Genomic DNA, 24776 nt, shown 5'->3' on the forward strand with positions numbered 1-24776 from the left:
TCTAGTTGGGGAACTAAGTCCATGGGCTGCAACAGGAGAAGCCCACATGCTGCAACTAGAGAAAGTCTATGCACCGCAATGAAGAGCCCCACATCACAGCTGAAGACCTAGTGCAGCCAATATACAGACTGGATAGATTACCAGAGCCTATGGGCTTCCCAGGTGGCTCAGTGATAAAGAATTTGCCTGCCAATGCAGGAGACACAAGAGACCTGGGTTTGATTCCTGGGTCAGGAAGATCCCCTGGAGGAGGAAATGGCAACCCCCTCTAGTATTATTGCTTCTAGAATCCCATGGACAGAGGTGTGTGGTGGGCTAGAGTCCCTTGGGTCTCAAAGAACTGGACACAACTGAGAATGCATGCATGCACTGGATCCTATAAAAAGACTGAGTTCAACCTCTTTTATTTTTAATTAACCAAATTCACATTATGTGCTCTTATTAGCCAAAACCACAATTTATTTGCTAAACAAAATCTATGGAAAATTTTATTTCATTGTGTTTTATGGATAGAAAAACACCGTGTACTAAGAAACATAAGCACTAAGGATTTACATTAAATTGCCAGAATTAGCAAGCGGCTTCTTTCAGTTCACAAAGAGACAACATATTTTGATTTCTTTCAAATAAAATTCTTTCACCAATACCCTTCACTTCACTCAAGAGTAATAAATTCCCTAAACCTGCAGACTTACATTTAGATTCCAAAAAGGATAAATGTAATCCCTTGAAGTCATGCCCAACACTGCCATTCCACATCCCCACATAAACATAAAAAAATTAGACAAATCTGGCTTTTGGAATTATCTCCAGAATGAACAGTAGGTCATCCTAAACAAGACAAGAAATAACAAAAGAACATGATTAGTCTTTTATTTGATAATTTTAGTTTATAATTCTCCCCATTTTTTAGTTACTTAGTACTTGATTTTTAAAAGTACACATTAAAAAAAATGATTACTCAGAAAATGAGAGTTGAATACAGGACTTTGGAATAAAGAGCTCAGGAACACCAAATAAATGGAGTCTGTTTTTAGTTTAGTTCATGATAATCAAAGATGATTCCGTAACTATGGCCATTTTATCCAGCTCATTCAGGTGGGCTTCTAGTACACCCAAGTGCATGAACTTGATACAGAGGAAGATTTCACAAAGTTTCAGTGATGACTAGAAATATCATAAGGCAATTACAATCTATAGACACCTATTGCTGTCGTTGGACAGAGAAGGCTTCTAGTTTTCCAATTCACACATGGAACCAAGCTCTTGGGTCTTCTCCTTGTCTTCACAGGCCAATAAGAAAAGTTCACAATGGCTGATATTTTTTTCTTACAATTTCAACGAAACCTTAGATTGGATCACATGAAAACACCTTCCCGTATCTTCCAGAACTCCCCAATACTTTCTTTTATTGCATACTCAGCACAGCTCTTGCACTCTTGGGGTGTAAATCCAATTAATGCTCTCCCTATCGTACCAATTCCTCGATCACTTGCCAATTTTTTAACCTGAGCTTCTATGTAATGAGGAGATACATAATAAAAATGGTCCCCAAGGACACTGTAAGCCATGTATTGAGAGCCTTCGGAGGTTTCTGTAACTTCTTGATCTTCAAAACTCTCTACATTGCAAGCTATCTCAATTTTCCCTTCATGAGGAAAAGCCATTGTTTGGACGCCCTTCAGTCCATTCACATTCGAGCCCCGAATGGCACTAGCGATTTCTTTTCCCAGAGCCAAGTCTTGAGAATCTATGGTAACATTGCAGTTCATCACGTATGGGCTAGCGCCAATGCCTAAATCATTAGAAAAGCATGTTAGTCAAGCAAAGTAAAAGCATCATCTTGAAGATTCTATTCTTTACCCAATTCTATTATATTCTATTAACTCTACTTGATTTTATTTTAAAATAATACACAGAAATACTTCTCATTATCAACTCAAGAATTTTCTAAAGGTCATACATATTTTTTACGAACAGAGTTATTTGAGCTATAAGTAGATATTTTTATCTACTCTAAATGTATCTGGATGTTTACTCTAGAATGGTTAAGAAAAGCTCGGAGTTTTGAAAATATCAACAGATATTTCAAAAGGCACGTTTGAAAATTAAATATCAATAGCAGTAAAATGTATTGGCCTTCCAGTCATTTCCAAGGCCATCTCCACAGGGGCTGGAATTCAGTGTCAGGTCTGTGGGTCTGGGAGACAGGAATAAATCACACTCTGAACTCATCTCTTCCTCTCCAAATACAGACATCACTGAGCTAGGTTAAGATCAGATTCGAATAAACCTCGACAGTCTTGGCTAGTAAAGGAGGTCACTAAAAAGTGACAAATAGTCTTGGAATTGGGAAGGGCAAAGGGACTCCTGTGTCTCATGATGATGCAGGTTTGGCAGGGCAGGATTTGGGGCACTGTATATACCTTCTTGGTATAACCAGTTGGAGGTATCTCTTTCTTCCATCCTTGGCTTCCCAAGGGACTAGGAATGTCATTGCTATCCCAGAGCCCAGTTACTCTAGAGCGTGTTTTACCCTGCCTTGGGGATGATGCAGCTCATATTACATAAATATCCCTGCTCTAATTATAGTTTACATTATAAGATGGACAACTTGGTTAAATTAGCATTGGTATAAAAAGCTTAGGTTTGCAGTTTCCTCATTTTGGGGCAACTTCACATTTCTAAAGGCAAAGTTGACTAGGGACTGATGAGGGATAAAAGGCTGACATCATCTTCAGCATAAGACAATTTTTTAGCTACTATTTCAACATCATTTTACTGTCATTGCTTTTTCTTACTACTTTCAAACTTATTGCTCACGATGTCAGTATCCAACGAGAGATCCTGTTGAATTCACTCTCCCCTTGACAGCCGTGGTTTGGGGGCTTTGCTGCCTAGCCTGGGGTACTCTCATACTCATAGACACTTTACAGAAAATCAGCACACGGAAACCACATTTCATCTTTTTCCCACACATGTACATAATGAAACATTTCAACTCCTGAGGCTGGGCCTCTTTCTACTGGGAATTCTGCAGGAATGAATCAAATTACAGTATTTCTCCATAATGCTGATTTCATAAAAATTAAATTTCCTAACAGTCAATACATATCTCTCTCAACCTCATACACCAATCACTTACTCTAAATATCTTTGAGAATTATATCAGTTTTAACATTTCACAGAGTACAACTGGAAATTTTTTTTTTTGTCACCGCTAATGTCATTCATTAATCGAAAGCATCCAAGCATAGTTTCTCTCTCCTCTATCCCTGAACAGGTAGTGTTACAAACAATCCCATTTCCTCTATCTGACACACATACACTATTCTGACTCAAGAAGTGGCCTCACCATTATTACTATTCAAACAAATAGCTAGATCATGCTCAGATTTTGCTGAAAAGTATGTGTGTGTGTGTATATATAAATATACATATATGAGTTTCATATGGGGGAGGGGCTTATACTAAGTACTGTTCAAAATATCTATTGGGCCTATTGGGCTCTGCTATTCCAGAACTTTGATATGCCTAGTCAACGTTCAGATATTTATATGTAATTTATCAGCTTGGGGGAGCAAGTCACTTTCAAGGCAAGTTCATTCATATGGACCCAGGGCCTCCTGACAATATGGTAGCATGGACCATTTGATCCCTAAATACATGGGACAGGACTTCTTCTAAATCCTCTAGCAGATTGCAAGGCACCTTTTATCCCCATGTGCCCAATAACTGTCCCTTTTGTCACAGAGTTTCTAAAATTGATCATTCTTGCTAATAAATGAATTCATTACCTAAGGTAAAAGATAATGTAAACAATAGTTTACCTAAGATAAATTATTAAATGTATAAGAAATTTAGATGTTAAGTCCAGAGCACAAGAGTGTCACAAAGAATTCACTTGTCCCAACACTGACTTAATCAATTAAAATAAAACTCTACTTAAAAACTTTCTTCAAAAGCATACTTTAAAATTAATCATTTCTTAGAAAAATAAAATTAAACATAAGAAGTAACTTTTATATTCTCTTTTGAATAAAGTAAGAGTAATCACTTATATACAGAATGATACTTTCTGGTATATGTCCTTGTTACGTGTATTTTAAATTCTTCTATTAAGCTTTAGCTATACAATAATTGATTTTGTATTACCACTATATCTTATTCCAGCAGTGAATAAACAGAGACAAGTCAATGAAGTTGATAAGTTTCTGGTCTAAGCAGGTAGTAGTTTTCACCCTGAGGGGTTATAAGACCATGATCCATTTCTGCCTTAGGAAAAAGAAAGAAAGGAAGAAAAAAAAGACAAGAAGAAAGGAAGGAAGAAAAGAAAGAAAGAAGGAAAAAGAGAGAAACTGTTTTCTGCCCAAATGCACACGTTTCCAGTTCTTCCATTTAATCCTTCCCTAGTCCAACACCAATATGGTGATCCAATTCTAATCAATCAAATTCTGCATTTAAATCCAGCAGTCCCACTGACCTTATTTAAGATGCTGAATTTGACTTTTTATGCTAATTTAAACTTAGTAAAAATTTTTTAAATAAGGGAGGCAATTAATCCCAGCAAATCGTATTTCTAGTTAAATGTCATATAATTAAAGTAATTCCATTTTTTGCTCTAAAATTAGAAACCTGATGTGAAAGTTTGTTTCTCAGTTTGCGGTTTCGCTCGGCTCCTGCCTCCCGCAGATTGGCACTCGGCTGCTCTGGCGGCAGCATGAATCTCACTGCAAAGCTGAAATTCCAATTTTATTCCAAAGCAACTGTCACAACGCCCTGAAGCAAGCTAAAAACAAGGAAAAAAATCTTTGGTATGATTTCACTTTCCATGTGTTCTTTAATGAAAAATTTATCATTCTAAATATTGGTGTTTACTTCTAGTTAAATACTTTTTTTTATCAAAAAGAAACTGAGATTCAGTTGCTATTATTTCACAGGGAAATATAACAGGCCTGATGTTTTCCTGACAATTCTGTTATTTTCCTGTGTGGAAACACTGTATTTATCATATACTGTACGGCTGGTGATTCAGATATTGTAGAGACCTTATGGTGAACTGATATAGATGTAAACTCTTTATGCCAGATTGTTTAAGCATAAAAAAAACAAATGCACTTAATTAACATCTGATGTGTAGTTTTTACAAACACAAATGCAATATTTGTGTTTGAGCACTGGCAGTAATGACTGTGAACTATGCTATTAATGTCTGGTTTAAAGATGCTTGTGGTAGGACCACGTCTGGAATAACACAAATAAAAAACTGCATTCAGACAAAACAATAGTGAAGAGCCCATTAGAAAAAATGGAAGAGCAGCACTCAGAAAAAACCTTTTTTTCCCTTTAGATCAAAATTATTCTCAAAAATTGTTCCAGGCACCATCACCTTCAATCAGTTAATGGTGAAAAGATTTTCAATATTTTCCTCCAACAGAAAAGATTTTGTTTTAGAGGGTCAGAAGTTTGCTAAGGGATGTATTTAAAAATTCTTGTTATTATATTAAGCTCCGCTTTGATGGCTTAGCTTTAAAAGATGCGTGAGGAGGGAACCGAGGTAGTATTTTGGAGTATTTGGCATTTTTATGTCTGAAGAGAGAACTTCAAATTTATGGATTACATTACAGTTTGAATAAATAAAGAGATTCTCATGAACTAATGTGTGGCTCTCTTATTAAATATGTTTTTACTGAAGCCTGCTGAGTGCCAGTAACCATGCAGGTTACTGGGTGTACGAACATGAAGGTTAAACAAAGATAAAACCTAGCCTAACTGTGGGCCTTGCTTCAGAGTAACAAACAGAGCAAGACGACAGACTTGGAACTCAGGTTCAAAAATATAAACAGCTGTTATTACACTGAAAGCAATTAGTCATCATTACATATTGGTATTTTACATTTTTTCGAACATGTATTAAAGAGAAACCACAGCTGAAACAGGACATTTGATGACTAAAGCCATAAAACTCAAACATAATTGCTAAGTCCGATACTCCCATGGCGGGAAGAACGCAGGACTCTTGTGCATGTGGCCAAATCCACAGAAGAGAAAGCTAAGTGACACTGTGCGGCACAGGGCTGGGAATGGCTCCCCAGGGGTCTGAGTTCAAGCTCCACTTCTTCAGGGACACTGCCTCTGCTCAGCTGTCTTTCTGCAAATAGCTATGACATTTTTCCACTCTGTGAGGAACCGTAAGCCTCAATTTCTCAACTCTGAATCTTTCAGAGTAACAGCAATTCAGAGACGAAATCACAGGGATACATGTTAACATCATCATGGAATGAAGCCAGCCCAGGTGAAAGCAACCTCAAGTGACTTCCCTGCTCCCAGGTTTTCTATAGAAAAGTACCTCTCACTAGCTCATGCAGAGACATAGTCCTTCATGTTTCAATTACAGGTGACATACTTAATTACACGTTGAGACTTTCATCTTCCATCATCCCAAATAGATTTACAAGCAAACATAGAAAATTACAGATATAGGCTCCTGAAAACAGGACTCATTCTAAGGCTAGAAATTATTTTTCAAAGACTAGGTAAAATTTGGGGTATGCAGTAAATGGCATTATTCAATGTCAAGAAAAGTGCCTAATGCTGCAGCTTCTCATTTACAGAGAGAAAGAAGTAAGCAGGGGCAGCTCTCAGTAACCCACTGAAACAACTAAACAGAAGTCCTTGATTCCAAGATGTGCCAGTTACCTCCATCTATGATTCCTACGGCATTATGTGAAACTACAGTTCAAAGAATTGTCCTTTATTTTTAAACAATGATGCATATATGCAGGCCAGTCATACAATATATCAGCCAGCAGTTTAAATTATCCCATAAATGTTTAGGGTTTTTAAATATATATGTATAAAGTATTTATTTATAGATCTAAAAGTATCAACTATTACTGCTTTGTCCTTATTTATGTTCCTCATGAGCTGGCCAACTACAAACTTTTAAAAGGAATTTGGTTTAAAAGATTTTGTGTGTTTGGCACTGACTCTGGGTGTTAATCATTTCTGAGCTCACTTTTTTCTCTTCTGTTTATAATATTCTCAAGGAACTTCAAAACAGAAACCTGTTCCCTTATAGATTCTGCTTCCTTTCGGGTACTGTATAGATTAATTTGTCATTGGAAAGTTAACTTTAAGTGTTCAGTTCATAACACCAATCATTTCTATTTAAATTTTTTAGGAAAAGAAATAAACATAGCAACAATGTGTTGAAGCTTTTCTGTTTTGATGGGAGGAGTGGAAAATTATGTTGAGAAACACTGATGTAAATAAAGAATGTTAGAAAAATATATAAAGCCATTAAATTTAAAAATAAGGAGAGAAATTGCTATGGTTGAGAACTAAGCTTGTTGAAAAACTAGATGAATAATATTTCTACCCTAGTGACAGAGGTGCTAGAAATTCTACTGTAACAGATATTACTTTCAAAAATGAAACCATTTTACTCCTTCACATATGAGTTTCTTAACAGATAATTTGGGCTAGTAAGGTGACCTAAGATTTCAGTTGATCATGTGATTTAAACTCAAATTACAATCTTGTTCATGAAACCATTTATCTATACTCTATGTTCCTCTCTGAAACATTTTAATTTTCTATTATAATATGCTTTGGGCCTATTAAATGAGTCCCTCAAGGAGTAATGGTCTACCTAAACTTGGCAACTTATAATTCTCATGTCTTTTGTACAAACTAAAGAGTCTACCACTTGAAAGGAGATATTAGCAAAAAAGACATATGGGAGAAAAGTTGTGCCGCTTTTCTTTTTTATTTGACTCTTTTGTCAGCAGTATGAATGAATGCACTGAAATCCAGCTTCTACAGACCTGATAAACCTCAATAATTGCCCTTTATGAAAGATGATGGAAATAACAACAAGATCAGTTTAGAGAAACAGCGAAAATAAGTTGGAAGCTTTAAGAATTTCCTTTCCTCACAAACATATAAGATAAATAAAATCAATAGGTGCATATATATTTTACAATATTGAAATCACACTATACAGTTTTATATCCTTTGGCCTTGATCCTGGATGTTCCTTCTGCCTGAGTCTCCTGCCCACATTTCCACATGGCCAACTGCCTCTCTCCTAGTCTTTACTCCATTCTGCCTTTACAATGAGGCCTGCTTTGGTTTATCCTCCATAGTTTATTCCCATTCCAGGCACGTGATGTCCATTGTCCTGTCTGATTTTTTTTCTTTTTTTGGCTGTAGCATTTATTTTCTAGGGGCTTCCCCCATGGCTCACCTGCCAACGCAGGAGACATGGGTTCGATCCCTGCATTGGGAAGATCCCCTAGAGAAGGAAACGGCAACCTACTCCAGTATTCTTGCCTGGAAAATTCCATAGACAGAGGAACCTGGTAGGCTTACAGTCCATGGGGTCACAAAAGAGTAGGACATGATTTAGTGATTAAACAACAACACTTATTTTCTAACATATCATACAATTATTAAGCTTGTAACTTATTGTTTCTCTTTTCACTCTCTTCACCCCTTCCCCACTGGAATATAAATTCTTTGAAGGCAAATAAATTCTGTTTTCCCATTGATAATAGTGCCTGGCACATTTAGGTACTTAATAAATATTTGTTGTATTAATTAATAAACTAAAAATTCTCTCTACATTGTACTGTATTTTCCACTTGTTTAAAAATTCCTCCAAACCTTCACACTTAAGTACTTGCATAATGGTCTCTCATCAAGGTATTCCATAGTTTATTTAATCACTCTCAAATTCTGAACATTTATATTATTTACAGTATTTATTATTATAAATAGTTTTTTGATAAATATACTGTTACATAAGTACATGTACCTTTTATTGCTTCCTCAGGAATAAATCTATTTATTTAAGGTAAATCTAGAACTAGAATTTCTGCAAAGCAGTTATATATATTTTTAGAGCGTTCGATACACATCACCAACTCACTTCCAAAAAGTTTATACCAATTGATACTAATGTATACCATTAGTTGCATGAGTGCCTCTAACTACATCTTTAGCAGTGTCAAATATTACCTTTACAATACCATCTTTAAACATTCTGTGTCAATCTTGGCATTTTAAAGTAAACTTAGGATTTTCAGATGTTAATGAAATTCTCCATGTAAATCACAGATCTCCATGTGGAGTAAAAAAACAGAAAAGGAATCAAAATCCCCAATGGGTTGTCCATTCCAAACAAACAATGTAAAATAGGTAAGATTATCAGACAATCATTAGGTGGGATTACTGTTCACTTTGGTTTAAACAATTACAAACTGAGTCTGTTCTTAGAAGACTGAACATGATTAGTGATAACATGAACATTTAGTTTTTAACTCAGATATGCTTTTTAGAGCAGGTTAAAGTTCTTCTCAAACACCAACCCATTCAGCCCCACAACACTGCAGAAATGAGACTTAAGTTTTCCCAGGGACTGTCTAACCCAACACTAAATCCCGTTCTTCTGTTCTCTAGTACTAGGATTCCTGCTTCTAATTCCCATCCTCTAACTGTAATCTCAGTCACTCGGCACTGTGCTGACTAGGTTTGTGAAATAATCCTTTCGGTCTTCAGTGAGGCTCAAATTAGAAACCAGGAAATAGTTTTCTGAAGACTTAGTCACAAACTTACACTTCTCCATTTGTGAGACAAATCGTGGGAAAATATGTGAGGTTCAAACTGGCAGGGAGCAATCAGCTTCTTCCTTTTTTTCCACAAGTAAAGACTAAAACACATTTATAATCACTTTTTAAATAAATCTTTTCTCTAAATGGAAGGAAAAAATGGTCCCTTGGTACCACGTTTGGCACTTAATAGCCATCCTTTCAACTTTACAGTCTCATGAGGGAAAAATAATTAATATGGCCATTTTAAAGATATGGGAACTGAGGCTTATTGAGCTAAAGAACATTCTGAAGTCACATGGCCAATAAAGAGCAAGGTCAGGATTTGAGTATAGCCTCAAAGCCTGCACTCTGATCTTCTCTGGTGGCTCAGATGGTAAAGAATCAGCCTGTAATGCAAGAGACCCTGGTTCGATCTCTGAGTCAGGAAGATCCCCTAGACAAGGAAATGGCAACTAGTATTCTTGCCTGGAGAATTCCAAAGACAGAGGAACCTGGTGTGCTGCAGTCCATGGGGTGGTCACAAAGAGTGAGACACTACTGAGCGACTTTCACTTTCAAAGCCTGTACTCTTTTCATTGTACTGCTCTAGCTGATGATAGATGTCATTGGTTTGAGAACAGAATTCTGCACCAGGGATTAGTAACCAAAAGCCTATGTGTAACTGTGCCTTGAGGAAATGTGTTTCTTATGGTTGCCCACCTCTTGCTTCTTGGGACCTAGTATTTTAGTAACAGCTAAGATATTAACTACCAAAATGTGACCTAACATGGTTTAACTTAAGATATTGAAAGTGAAGTCACTCAGTCGTGTCCGACTCTTTGCAACCCCATAGACTGTAGCCTACCAGGCTCCGCTGTCCATGGGATTTTCCAGGCAATAGTACTGGAGTGGATTGCCATTTCCTTCTCCAGGGTATCTTGCCAATCCAGGGCTCGAACCCGGGTCTCCCGCATTGTAGTCAGACGCTTCACCATCTGAGCCATTAGAGGATAAAAAAATCAAGACTCAAATAAATGGACCTGGGATGGTGAAGTGCAGTGGGTGATGTAAGAATCAAGACTCAAATAAATGGCCCTAGGATGGTGAAGTGCAACAAATGGGGATGGAGTTTCTGACAGGATGCCATTGCCTTTTCTGAAGATATGCTCTAAGCAAGGTGTGGGCAGGAGCGGCAGAGAGAGACCAGAGTGGATGAGATCCAGGGCAAGGGAGAATACTGCTCCCTGTGTTCGTTCTCTCTGTTCTAGAGCCCGCAGTGTAGAAAAGCCTCTCTCCAGGGTGCCTCCACCACCGGCTGTCAGGTGTAAGCATCAGCCTGGACACTCTGAATGTTTAAGCACTGAAAGCCTTTCTCACCAGCTAAAAGTAAGCTATACCCAGATCCTGAGCCGCCAGGTGTCTCCAGATACAACCTCATGCCTGGCCAACAGGACCCATCATCCCAGTGACAACCATTCTCATCATCAGTGCAGCCACTGATGAACAGGGCTCACTGTCTATCTTGAACATCCCTCTTAGGGGCTCTTATCAAGTATCTGATGAGGGTTTCCAGCCTCCCTGAGTGGCTCATGGAGGCGCGAGTAGAAAGAGCTGAGAGGAGACCTTCAAGCAAATCAAGAAAGCTCCAGCTGTAACCCTCCTGCATTATGTGGGAGAGACCAAATGAAGGCAACCTCAGGATTCTCAAGTTTAAAAACCAAAGCAGAAAAAAAATCCAGACTGCGAACCTGTCAAACCACATCTTCTGGCAGGCGCAGGTCCCAGGTCAGGTTTAAGAGCGCTGAAATCCCTCCTTGTGAACCAGCCCAGCTGCTTCCTTCTCTGGACAAGAGGGCGCTTCTCAGGCAGGTCGGCCTCACCAAAGAGAAACACACTGCAGCCAGGAACACTGAGGACCAGATTCTCAGCGAGGCCTATGGGCAGCAGGAAATTTTAACAAGACTAAATTAAAGTCAGTACTGCTGAAAGAAACAAAACACAGAATTTTCTTACTGTGGTAAAATACGCTTAACACAAAATTTACCATTTTAACCATTTCTAAGTGTACAGTTTAGTCGCATTAAGTGCTTTCCCATCACTGTTATAATCATCACGACTAAAGGGTATATAATTCACACAAATTTTCAAACTCAAAGTTTGAGCATAATTAACTTTTCCTTGGTTAGTCTCATAATAAAATTTATGTACAAGGCTTCCCTGGTGGCTCAGATGGTAAAGAATCTGCCTGCAATGCGGGAGACCTGGGTTCAATCCCTGGGTCAGGAAGATCCCCTGGAAAAGGGCAAAGGAAGATCCCCTAGAGAAGGAAATGGCAACCCTCTCCAGTATCCTTGCCTGGAGAATTCCATGGACAGAGCGGCCTGGTGTGCTACAGTCCATGGGGTTGCAAAGAGTGGAAAACCACTGAGCAACACATTACACTTTAAAGGAGGCTAGAATTTCTAAGCCATTACAAATCTAATTCCATAGGGAAAACTTATCACCAAGATGAATGAAATCAGTACCTTCAATTTTTGAACAATTTTATAACAGCTCCAAAATGTGTACACTGTTAGGAGAAAGAAAAATTTAAGAATACAAGGGCCAGATCTGCACTGTCCAATATGGCAACTCCTAGCTACACGTGCCATTAAATTTGAATTTTAATTAATTAAAATGCAGTACATTTTTTTAGTTGCAGTAGCCACATTTCAAGCGCTCAGTAACCACACGTGGTCTCCCTATCGGACAGCATAGATACAGAACATTGCCGTCATCACAGAAAGTCCTTCTGGACAGCAGCACTGGGACAGATATTCTGTAAGAAGCCTAGTATCTAAATACATTTTTATGGAGGCTACTCTGAATATCAATGCTTTTTCACCTTCTTCTTCCACTTTTATATCTAGATTCTATCTCTGACCTTATCTTCTCAAGGCAGATTACAGAATTGCTTTCCTGTTTTTTTCTAGAGAACTGCTTCAGGGAACTGCTGTTTTCATGTCACTAAGTATAGTCCCCGGTAAGCAAGGATAGAGATAACATAATTTATTTTCCTGATGTTTTATTTTAGGTATTTTATTGTAGGTATTTAGGAAGTTTGGGTGCTGGCCTGGGACGGCAAGAGTGTGGGCCTCCTTGATTTAGAGGTGCATCACGGGACATCCAAGGCTGAGATGGAGCCTTTAGCCACAATAAGCATAGGAAACCTCAAACTGCAATTCTGAAGTCTGGTATTTGCTTCTTTATAATGTAGACTGCCACGTTGATTGGGAGGGGTGAAATGTAGAGGACATTAAAAAAAGATTTTGTACCTCTGGGTCATACAAAATCTAGGGAAATGTTCTTTCTTCCTCTGGGTCAGGTAGAGATGGCAGCATTAGAAACCCATGATATTGTTGCCACCACAAAGCCAAGAAAATCTCCCAAATTTACTAAGTGATCTCTGCTTCTTTAACACTACTTTAAGATACTAATGAACCACAGGTTTCTGGGAGGTGGTTGGGGCCAGATGCCAGGGACACAAACAGTCAACAGAGCTTTAGGAATTACAGGATGACCTTTAGGCAGTTACCTAAATACTCCCCTCAAATCTGGAATGGCAGAGAGCTAGGGTGGCAGAAGAAAGGGAAAATGGTTTAGAAGAGCTAGTTAAGACATCTTAACATCTGAGGACTCTCCAAAGTATACCCATCACTGATATTTGGTCCAACTGTAACTTACAGTGACTCACACTTTGGCTGTTGCAGGAGCCTAAAGCACAAACTGTGATGGGAAAACCTCTCCTAAGTAGAGACAATGTGACCTGTCTCCTGGCTTGGCCCAGCTCCTGACCTAGACAGGCCAGCACCTCCATTTGGAGCTACAGCTCTGGAGTACTGTATAAGCGTACAAAGCCCACGGTGCTGTAAAGCAGGAGTCTTGAAGCTGGTTCCTGAAGAGCAAAGCAAGGGACAAAGGCAGTTGCAGTAGCAGTTGACAGGGTTGAGGGCAGGGGTACATAGTAGAAATAGCACAAGCTTTTGAGGCCAGAAGATACTGGTTTGAATACCATTTCTGTTCCTTAATAGCTGTTTGAGATCTTGAGCAATTTTTTTTTTTTTGCCACCTCTGAGCTTCAAGTTTTCTATATATAAGACGAAAAAAAAAAAAAAAACACCTTCCTCTAACACACCAAATCCTTATCTAGAAATCTGGTGATTAAAAGGAATAAAAATAAGCATTTACCTTCCCTTTCTTATATAAACTGTATTTCAGTGTTGCGAGATAGCCTGAACTGATGAGGGAAAGATTTTTAACTTAGAAAGAAACTCTTAACTAATAAATGTGGAAGAAAGCATTAGAAGATCACTATTTTGGATCTCCTAAGAAAATAACTGTTTCAGGGCAAAGATCATCAATGTATGAAACCCTCCTGAAAAGTCAATTACGAACAAAGGTAGTTCATCTTTACATCACTAGATGTGAGATAATCAGACACTATGGCTTCCTCATAGTATACATAGAAAGCTCACAGCCTACCTCCGAAGAACTTTTGCCAAAAAAACAAAAACAAAAAACCCTTCAAGCCAATCAAACCTCTGGGGCTAACCTAAAGTTTGTAGGAAAAAACAGGGATAAAGATACAAATTACACGACACCACCAGGGAGCAAACAGATCCAGAATGTGGGAATTCCATAGGACAACTGACCCAGTTTCTGAAAGCAGTGAATCAGAAGGAAAATGGTTGGGGGCGGGGCACGTGCAGGGAACTGGATTATACCAAAAGAGACAGGGATACAACAATCACCTCTATACGTGAATCATGTATAGATCCAGATTCATACAAGCCAATCACAGAAAGACATTTGCTTGGATTACATAGTGGATAGTAGGGATCAAAAAAATGATCATTTTGATGGATGTGATAATGGCATTGTAGTGATATAAAAGTATGTTCACATTGCTTAGATATTTTAAATAAGACAGAGGTAAAGAATATGACTTCTGAAACCTGCTTTAAAAAACCTTTACTAAAACTAAAAGAAAAAAGAGGGAGATAAAAAGAGAGGAAAGGAAAAAAAAAAATAAAGGTAGGAAAGAAACAAGAAAGAAAAGAAGCTACCCCATAGAATAGATAGAGAGATTAAGATTAGATCAACTAAGAAAAGCATGACTGGACTCAATGGTGGGTGCACAGGACCCAGCACACATCGCTTCCTTTCCCCTCTGCAAGCCTACCCCACTGTTCTGAATTCTGAAAATTCCGAATACCTTCCTGGATCGGTATGTCCCTACGTACTCAAAATTCTCACATATTTAAACAGCACTCCTTTGCCATTATCTCTTCTACAGCAATTCATGATGGAAAGAAGTAAACAATTTTTATTCTTATAATGAAATGTTATTCTTATAAATTCTTAATTTATATTCTTATAATTCTAATAATGAATAAGACATTTTATTATTCTCATGCAATGAAAGACAACCAAGGCCAAAATAATATTTAGCATTAGAGATAGTATACTATACTCTTCATACTCAAGGAAGTAACTTTTATGTTTCTAAAGACTAACCCAAAGGCCCATGGAAGGTTAAGCATTTGTAATGTCACTGAAGAGTAAATTAGATTGCCTGAATTTTAGAGAAATGTCTCAAATTTGGTCAGAAGAATACTTGCTAGCAAGGCATTTTACTTGTTATGTGAACTGCATTTTAAAAAAGGGTTTTAATTTTATCATTTTATTTTCACAATTAGTCTATGTAAAAATTATCCTCTGTACTAATTACAAATGCTCACATCATGCAAACAAACAGGCCTGTTAAAGAAGATAAAATTATTGAATCTTCAAGCTCAAGTCTCACAGTTTTTAGGTAAGTGGCATTGTTTAAAGGAATAGTTCTGTGTGCATTTCCTGTAAATGGGATGTTCCCCCAATAGTGGAATCAGGCATTTCCAGAGCAGGGACTTTCCACATTTTCAATGAGTCCCAAGAAACCAGAACTTCTGAACTTATCCCTGCTTTGTCATTGCACTCCCCCCGTCCTCCACTGATTTCATTTCTCCCTCTCATGTTCATATAGTGGGCTTCCTGGTTGCTCACATGGTTAAAAAAAAAAAAAAATCCTGCACTGCAGGAGACCTGAATTTGATCCTTGGGTAGGGAAGATCCCCTGGAGAAGGAAATGGCAACCCACGGCAGTATTCTTGCCTGGAGAATACATGTAGTTATTGATAGAACATCAAATCTAATCTACTTGTATTATATAGTTAATCGTGGACTTTTTTCCTCTATCTAGGTTTCAAACTCCCTAAACAATCAACATTTGTTAAGTTGAATGAATTGAATGTGGTTCCTAAGCACTTTGCAGATGTTGGACGCTACAAACCTGAAATAGCAGCATCCATTCCAAACCTACACGTGAGAGTAAGGGGTCGCTATGCTAACAAAAGGAGAACAGGGTTTAAGACTAGCAGGCACCCGATGTATCCCTAGTGAGAAACCATGTATGTGATCAGTTTTCCATCAATCGCATCATGTTTTACGAGCTGTCTTCCAGCCCCCAGCTGTCAGAGCCACCTGCAGTTGTGGGCTACCTGAGACAGTCAGTAACGTCAGAGAGGAAAAACATCTGAATCACCTTGTGCCAACAGAGTATGATGTCATCCTGCTGGCTTGAAACAGATAAAGCAAAACTGCAGCTTCCTAAATTGTAGTTTCTCTGCCATTCTTGACAACTTTTCCCTACCACTATTATTTGTATTTTCTGATCTTTCCATTTTCACTAGTCATAGTCTAAAAAGGCTGATTTAATGACAGTGTTGGAAAACATAATGCAACCTTTATGGTTAGCTGATCTTCTGTACTTGAAAATGATTTTTAGTCATTTGTACACATGTATAACTATCATTTACAGCCTTACCTCTAGAGACTTACCTCTAGCCTTACCTCTAGAGACTTCTATTATTATTAGTTTGGTTATTCCTCTTTGCAAAAGGAGGACCAGCACAATGAGACAGGAGCTTCATATCCCTAACACAAATGTTTATTTCTGAGCCTGTAACGGATTTAACTATGGCTGAAATGTAGTATTTTATTGAGAATGTACAATATTTAAGGCAGTATTTAAGAATCCATTTTATTAAACGTATTCACCTGCCTTACACTAACATATACTTCATGTCTACAGAAATATCTGACATCATTCTTTCTCTTTCTGCTTTTGTTTCTTTCAGGAGAATTTCAGGACTACTGATGTAAATGGAGTTAAAGTTTAACTGTTAAACAGAAACTGCATTTCAGAAGCTCAAAGAACATAACTGATATGCTTGATTTTGTTACATTTTTGATAGCAGTCAAAATGCACAGCTAGGAAAAACCTCAAGCCTGTCATTCCCTTTCCACTAGGAATAGATAAATTCTATTTCCTCAGCTCACAGTCTGAAAGTAAGTCTTATTATTATTATTTTTAAACCAGAACTCTAATGATACTCAAAAAAGCCTACTGACACATTCTCATCAGGACATACCCATCAAAAAGTGTATTTTTCAACCCCATCACCTCATACTCAATAAAAAGCAGAGGGAAAAAAAGCACAGAATCTAAAAATTAAACTGAGTGCTAGACTTGAAATCTTATAAGCATCCTCTAGTTTTAGTATAGCTATCTTAATATAGCCAAGTTTCTTGTTTAGTTGATTTTTTTATTTATGTATTTTTTAATGAGAAGGAAAAAAAAAAAAGATTCTCTACCAGAAGCCATAAAAATCTCTCAGATGGTAAAACAGATAGCCCTAAAAGTTTTTGCCTAAATCCATACACATACCTAAAATAAAACTGGCCGATTAATCTTGCTACACTACTTTGAAAAAGAAGACATTTGAAAATACAGTGTAGTTGTGATGCTTCACTCTCTCTAATTAAGTGCAGACTAGGAAAAATTATTCTTAGTTTAGTCTATGGAAGGGGGGTAGTGGTAATTTCTCTCTTTGCAATTCAAAATTATTTTAAAGATGGAGTGTTTCTTTTCCAATGTCTTCATTAAACAGAGCTGTTAAGAATTGTCTCCTAACCATCCCCAAAGAGCACAAAGCTACCCAGTATTCGCCCCATATGCTCGGCTTTGAAGTGTGAAGCTGTGACCATCCCACCAGACTCTTACGCCACCATCAAAGCCATCTCATTATGCCCAGCGCTGAGAGTTAAAGCGCGGGGCCGTAACCACTCCAACACAAACACTGCATTAACAAAGCAACCACAATATTCCTCCCCCACATGGCTAGAACGTGAAGAAATTTTTACCATATGTACACATGCACGAGATACGAAAATTTATTGTGCTAGAACATCATTGAGAAGCACATTAAACATGCTGACTAGAACTGGATGTTATTCTAAGGGACTGGAAAAAAATAAAATGCAGCTGATCTTTATGATGAAAGAACAGAAACATTATGCTGAGAAACAAGATCAAGTGCAATTCCTAAACTGCATTTCTACTGACACATTCTGTGGCCTGTTCTTTCTTGAGGGAGCAGAAAACAATTTAGCCAGGTTGGGGGCGGGGAGTGCAAAACTCTGCTGCATGTCACTGGATGCTACTGTTTACCCTATCGCATTTCCTTTCTAAAGGACAAATAAGCTTACAAATAATGCTATGCTGACAACAGTGTCTGTAATTCAAAATGAATAGTACTTGCTAAAAGAACGTCATTTCACTTGTGTCTCTGAGCTGTCAATTTACCTTTGGCATGGCAGTAAAAAATAAAATGCAAAGAAAAAACTTGTTATGTACTAATGGAAACAAGGTCAGAATAAGCACTTGATTTTCATATAAAAATTAATCTGTGAAAATATTTTGAAACATTTGTACCTAAAGATTCCATTCTTTTTTTTTTTTTTTTTTTGCTCTAAAGAAATCCTTACATTTGTATACAGGAAAAGTATATTCAAGAATGTTCACTGCTACATTATTTGTATTGGAAAAAATGAGAAACAACCTGAATGTCTATAAGTAGAATAGAAAAAAATGTGATATATGCATATTATGATAACTATACAGCAGTTAAAGGGAATGAACTAGATAGATTTCTATGATATCTTGCTGAATATAAAAGTTAAGAATCTTCAATATTATACGTATATATATTATATATACACTATACATATATAAAACACAATCGCTTTGTTATATACCTCAAACTAAAAATTGTAAATCAGCTACACTTCAATTAAAAAATAAAATAAAAAATTTTTAAGTGATAGTACAATAGCATTTAGACTACAAATACATACAACAAATACTATATTGGATTTATGAGTAAATACATAGGTAGAAATAAAAGCATGGGGGAAATTCTTGACTGAACGTGAGCATAATATGCCATAACTCGGCAGGGATGTAGCTGATGGACAGAGGTGAACTTTAACCACATCTGTAATGTTGAAATTTTGAAAAAGAGAACAAAAAGTTCTAGGCAAGGTTGAGTAAATAAACAGCTGTGAGGATCCTCTGTTCTGTTGCTGTCTTGATGGAAAACAATGAGTACGTTTCTTAATATTTCTAGGTCTGTTTTCCAGCTATAGAATGAAAAAATTGGACCTATCCTCATGTGCCCCCAAAACCTTAGCAAATCATACAATTTCATGGCAATATAGGTATCCATAAAAATACATGAACCGCCTGCCAATGCAGGTAGACATAAGAGATATGGGTTCGATCCCTGGGTCAGGAAGATCCTCTAGAGGAGGGAACAGTAACCCACTCCAATATTCTTGCCTGAAGAATCCCATGGACAGAGAAGCCTGACACACTGTAGTCCATAGGGCAACACAGAGTCAGACAGGACTGGAGCGACATAGCACACATGCATATGGTATAACAGTAGTCTAGGACACGTTTTACACATGTGCATTTACTTTTTATTTCTTGGTTGTGCCACATGGCTTGTTGGATCTCAGTTCCCTGACCAGGGACTGAACCTGGGCCATGGCAGTGAGAGCCCGGAATCCCAACCACTAGGCCACCAGGGAACTCCCCCACACATAGATCTTTATATCCAAGAATCTTACTGTTTCCTTGCATATAACATACACTTTCATGGAGATGTGCATACAGAGAGCTTGTTATTCCTCTGTAGGAAATATGCTGCAGATTTCGTTCAGACATGATACTCTTTCTTTAAAGAATTACACTTCCTTGAGTGACCTAACATATGGAACTTACACTGCATTCAGTCACTTGCTTTATTGTGTCCCATGTAAACAGCAACAACAAATGGTGTTCCCTCCTATCTCAGGTGCAGGTTTCATGGCCCAGCTTTCTTGCGAAGAGGAGCTCTATTATGCTTCTCCTATAGTCCCATAGCCTGTCCTATGGTAAATGGAAACATAACAGGCACTCCAGCACTGCTTGGATGCTCACAAATACCTCTTCATTTACCTGCATAGCAGTTCTCTGAAATGGGAGCTGAATACCATTCTGCAAGATAAGAACTGACATGGAAGAAGCTGTCTGCTATAGGACCTAGAATTTTAGAGTTGAAAGCACTTCACAGATCTTCTGCCTGAGAGGTCTGCAAACATTTTGTCGTGCAATCCCTTTCTCAAGAGGTACTTTATTTAGAATCTCAATAACACAAAACAGAGAAGAGGAATCCACTCTTTTTATGGTGGAGGGGGATCACCTAGGCCCCCACTGCTCAGCAACCCCCTCCATAAGGCCACAGAGAATCACTAAAAATAGTGACAGCTCTTTCCTGGTGCAAGGCAGGGGACCAGGGGCTTTACTTATGGGCATTATTTTTCATAACCATCCTGACAGGATGATATTATTCCCCATTTTTCATAACCATCCTGACAGGATGATATTATTCCCCATGGTATAGATATAAGACCAAAAAAGACTATAAAAGAGACTAGAAAATTTTCCTTAAGTCAGTTGGCAAGTAAGTAGAATATCTAGGTTTGAGCTCAGGTTTATTCAGCTCCAAAAACCTTATTTTGTCCACTTACCATCTGGCTTCCCTGTCTAGCCATTCAATGTGATGTAACTGTTTAGGTCACACTGATCAAAAGCTCATGGGCATATGTATATTGTAAAGGGTGGGTGGGATTGAAATTGGCCTGAGGCTTCCTTATAGTGCATCCATTTCATAAGGACTTCTTATTCTCTTTCAGTGAGGATGTTAAGAAGCTGGGACTCCCCAAGAGTAGTTCAGCTGAGACCTGGCTAAACTTTGGGGATGGCCAGGAAGCCTTCTGCTGGCCAATGGATCAGCAATGCATAAACAGCCTTCAGTATGAAGTCAACTCCCCACAGCAAGGGACAGTAAAGGTGGCTCTCCCACACAACCAGAGATACCCAAATGCCAAACAAATAGTTTGCATGAGGCAGTTTGCATGCTCCTCGTGCGTGTCTGGCTCTCATACCTCTTCCATCTTCCTGGCCACTGGCCAGTGTCAACACTCAACAACCTCTTAGAAGTCTCATGTCTAGCCTGAACTCTCACCACTTGCCCCCAAAACAGAAAGTTCTCCCATCAGCCATCCACAATCTGTCTCCTTTTTATCACCTCTCAGGGGATGCCCATTTCCAGGCACCCATGCCCACCACTTTAAATCTCCTTCTGAAAGTCTACAAACAATAAATGCTGGAGAGGGTGTGGAGAAAAGGGAACCCTCTTACACTGTTGGTGGGAATGCAAATTAGTACAGCCACTATGGAGAACAGTGTGGAGATTCCTTAAAAAACTGGAAACAGAACTGCCGTACAACCCAGCAACCCCACTGCTGGGCATACACAGCAAGGAAACCAGAATTGAAGGAGACACGTGTAACTCAATGTTCACTGCAGCACTGTTTACAATAGCTAGGCCATGGAAGCAACCTAGATGTCCATCAGCAGATGAATGGATAAGGAAGTTGTGCTACATACACACAATGGAGTATTACTCAGCTATAAAAAAGAATGCATTTGATGTATTATATGCATATATAAAAAATGCATTAATGCATATAATGCATATATATGGAATTTAGAAAGACAGTAATGATGACCCTATATGCAAGATAGCAAAAGAGACACAGATATAAAGAACGGACTTTTGGACTCTGTGGGAGAAGGCAAGAGTGGGATAATTTGAGAGAATAGCATCGAAACATGTATATCACCATATGTAAAACAGATGACAAGAGCAAGTTCGATGCATGAAGCACGGCACTCAAAGCCAGTGCTCTGGGACAACCCAGAGGGATGGGGTGGGGAGGGAGGTGGGAGGAGGGTTCAGGATGGGGGACATATGTACACACGTGGTTGATTCATGTCGACGTATGGCAAAAACCACCACAATGTTGTAAAGTAATTAGCCTCCAATTAAAATAAATTAATTAAAAAAATAATAAAATATCTCTAACAAGTAAAAATAAATATTTTATAGACTCAGTAAAAACAATATTTTATCTACCATCAATAACATGTGTCAGAACTTGGTGCTGTTTAAACTCAATAAAGTGTACCGTGTGTGGGATAATAAATAAATAAATCTCCTTTTGAAGGAAAATGCTTCTTGCTCACTACTGATGTTTATTTCCACATGTAGAGAGTACTACTGGTCTTACTGGCTGTTATGAATTAAACTGTGCCCCTGCCAAATTCATCTGTAGAAGTCATAGCCCCCAGGATATGAGAACATGACCTTATTTGGAAGTAGGGTCATTGAGATATAATTAGTTAACATGACATCACATATTGGATTAGAGCAGGGCCCTAATCCAACATGACTGGTGTCCTCATAAAAAAGGGAAATTTGTACACAGACAATATACAAGAAGGATGCCATGTGAACACGAAGAGAGCCATCCACAAGCCAAAATGGAACAGATCCTTCCTTCCCTCCCAGTGCTCAGAAGGAACCAGCTCTGACGACACCCTGAGCTTGGACTTCTAGCCCCAAGAACTGTGAGATGATAAATTCCTGAGGTTTATACCACCTAGTCTGTGGCACTTTTGTTACTACAGCCTTTAGGAAATTACAACACTTGGCCTTGCTCCCTCCCAACATCCATTCCCTGATGCGGAGTTTGGGAGAGAAGTGGGGTGTGCAGAGGCCTGCTGCACCCTCCTCTCTTCCTTTTTCGGAGCTAGCCGTCAGCAGGAAACATCCATTCTACTCCATCTCCTCCTTGCCATTAGCTTGCCAGGGTCAGGCCTGTGTTGTCTAGTGCTGCCTGTAACTGGTTGGATGTCTAATTTTCCAGGTGGGTAAGCTGAGCTGTCACATTAGTTTCATCAGTAATAAAGTTAGTATTCCCACTTCTCATCTGCCTTTCTCTACTGTTGAATTGATTCAAGATTTGGGAAAGGAAGACAAGTACTATTTGTAATGCTCTCCTCCCAAAGCCCAACCCCAGTCCTCATCTTCCTGGGAGCAAACAGTGAGGTGGCCTTCCTTTTTTCTCAACTGTATTGCTATGGAATACACTTTGTAACCTGTTTTCACAAGTCCTATCTTTTTGGTTGTCAAAAATTCACACACAAGTTAATGTTTTCCAGTTTCTCCATCTCTTTTTTTAAATTTTCTTTCTTAAGCCTTTATCAAAAGGCTTATATCAAAAGGCCTGTATCAAAACCTTTTGTATACATATATATATAAATACTATATATATTATCTACATTTTAAAACACTTACTAATTTTTGCCTAACTAAAAAATTTATGATACTCTGGTTCAAGATGGCAGAGTAGAAGGACATGTGCTCATCTCCTCCTGCAAGAGCACCAAAATTGCAACTAGCTGTTGAACAACCATCAAGAGAAGGATGCTGGAACACACTATAAAAAGATACCCCAGTCCAAAGACAAGGAAGAAACCACAGCAAGACGACAGGAAGGGCACAGTCACAATAAAATCAAATCCCGTAACCACCAGGTGGGTGGCTCACAAACCGGAGAACAATAATCCCAAAGAAGTTCTCCCATTGTTGTGAAGATTGTGAACCTCACGTCAGGCTTCCCAGCCTAGGGATCTGATAAAGAGACTCCGAATCACCAGGGAATCTGACTTTGAAGGCCAGTGGGATTTGATTATAGGACTTCCATAAGACTGGGGGAAACAGAGACTCCAGTCTTAGAGAGCACAAACAAAATCTTGTGCATACCACGACCCAGAGAAAAGGAGAAGTGACCCCACAGGAGACTGAACCAAAACTACCTGCTAGTGTTGGAGGGTCTCCTGTGGAGGTGTGGGTCAGCAGGGGCTCACCACAGGGATAGGGACACTGGCAGCAGCAATACTGGAAGGTGCTCTTTGGTGTAAGTCCTCTTGGAGGTCACCATCAACCCTACTATACGGCCCACAGATGCCAGAGCTGGGTCACCAGAGGCCAAACACTCAACAAGGTGGAAGTGTAACCCCACCCATCAGTAGATAATTGGATTAAAATTTTATTAAGCCAGGCCCTGCCCACCAGGGCAAGACCCAGTTTTTCCCACTGCCAGTCCCTCCCATCAGGAAGCTTACATAAGCCTCTTAGCCACCTCCACCAGAGGGTAGACAGAAGAAGCAAGAAGAATTGCAATCCCACAGCTAGAACAAAAACCACATTACAGAAAGTTAATCAGGGTGAAAAAGCAGAAAGTTATGTCTGAGATGAAGGGATAAGATAAAATCCCAGAAAAACAACTAAATAATGTGGATACAGGCACCTTCCAGAAAAAGAATTCAGAATAGTGATAGTGAAGAGGATCCAGGATCTCAGGAAAACAATGGAGAAGATGCCAGAAATGTTTACTAAAGACCTAGAAGAACCAAAGAACAAACAAACAGAGATGAATAATATACTATACTAGGAATCCATAGTAGAATAACTGAGGCAGAAGCATGGATAAATGACCGGGAAGACAGATTGGTGGAAATTACTACCACAGAACAGAATATAGAAAAAAAGAATGAAAAAAAATGAAGACAGCCTAAGAGACCTCTGGGACAACATTAAACACATCAACATTTACATTAGAGAGGTCCAAGAAGCAGAAGAGAAACAGAAAGGACCCGAGAAAATATTTGAAGAGATAATAGCTGAAAATTTACCTAACATGGGAAAGGAAATAGTCAACCAAGTCCAGGAAGCACAGACTCTCAGGAAGGACAAACCCAAGGAAGAACACCGAGACACATAGTAATTAAAATAATAAAAACCA

The 24776-nt window shown here is 38.6% G+C and overlaps 1 protein-coding gene across 2 annotated transcripts in view; it reads right to left on the reverse strand.

Annotated features, from left to right (window-relative positions):
• Positions 1–441: 441 nt before the first annotated feature.
• FTCDNL1 (formiminotransferase cyclodeaminase N-terminal like) overlaps positions 442–24776 on the reverse strand; it is a 50162-nt gene continuing 25827 nt past the window's right edge. For both annotated transcript variants that reach the window (XM_068968781.1, XM_068968782.1), the window contains exons 5-6: positions 11345–11530; positions 442–1795 (exon numbers count right to left, since the gene is read on the reverse strand). In XM_068968781.1, the coding sequence (XP_068824882.1) occupies positions 1359–1795; positions 11345–11530 (623 nt within the window). In that variant the 3' untranslated portion in view covers positions 442–1358. The remainder of the gene's footprint in view (positions 1796–11344; positions 11531–24776) is intronic.

This window comes from Capricornis sumatraensis, chromosome 3, assembly GCF_032405125.1.
Source record: "Capricornis sumatraensis isolate serow.1 chromosome 3, serow.2, whole genome shotgun sequence".
NCBI classification, from domain to species: Eukaryota; Metazoa; Chordata; class Mammalia; order Artiodactyla; family Bovidae; genus Capricornis; species Capricornis sumatraensis.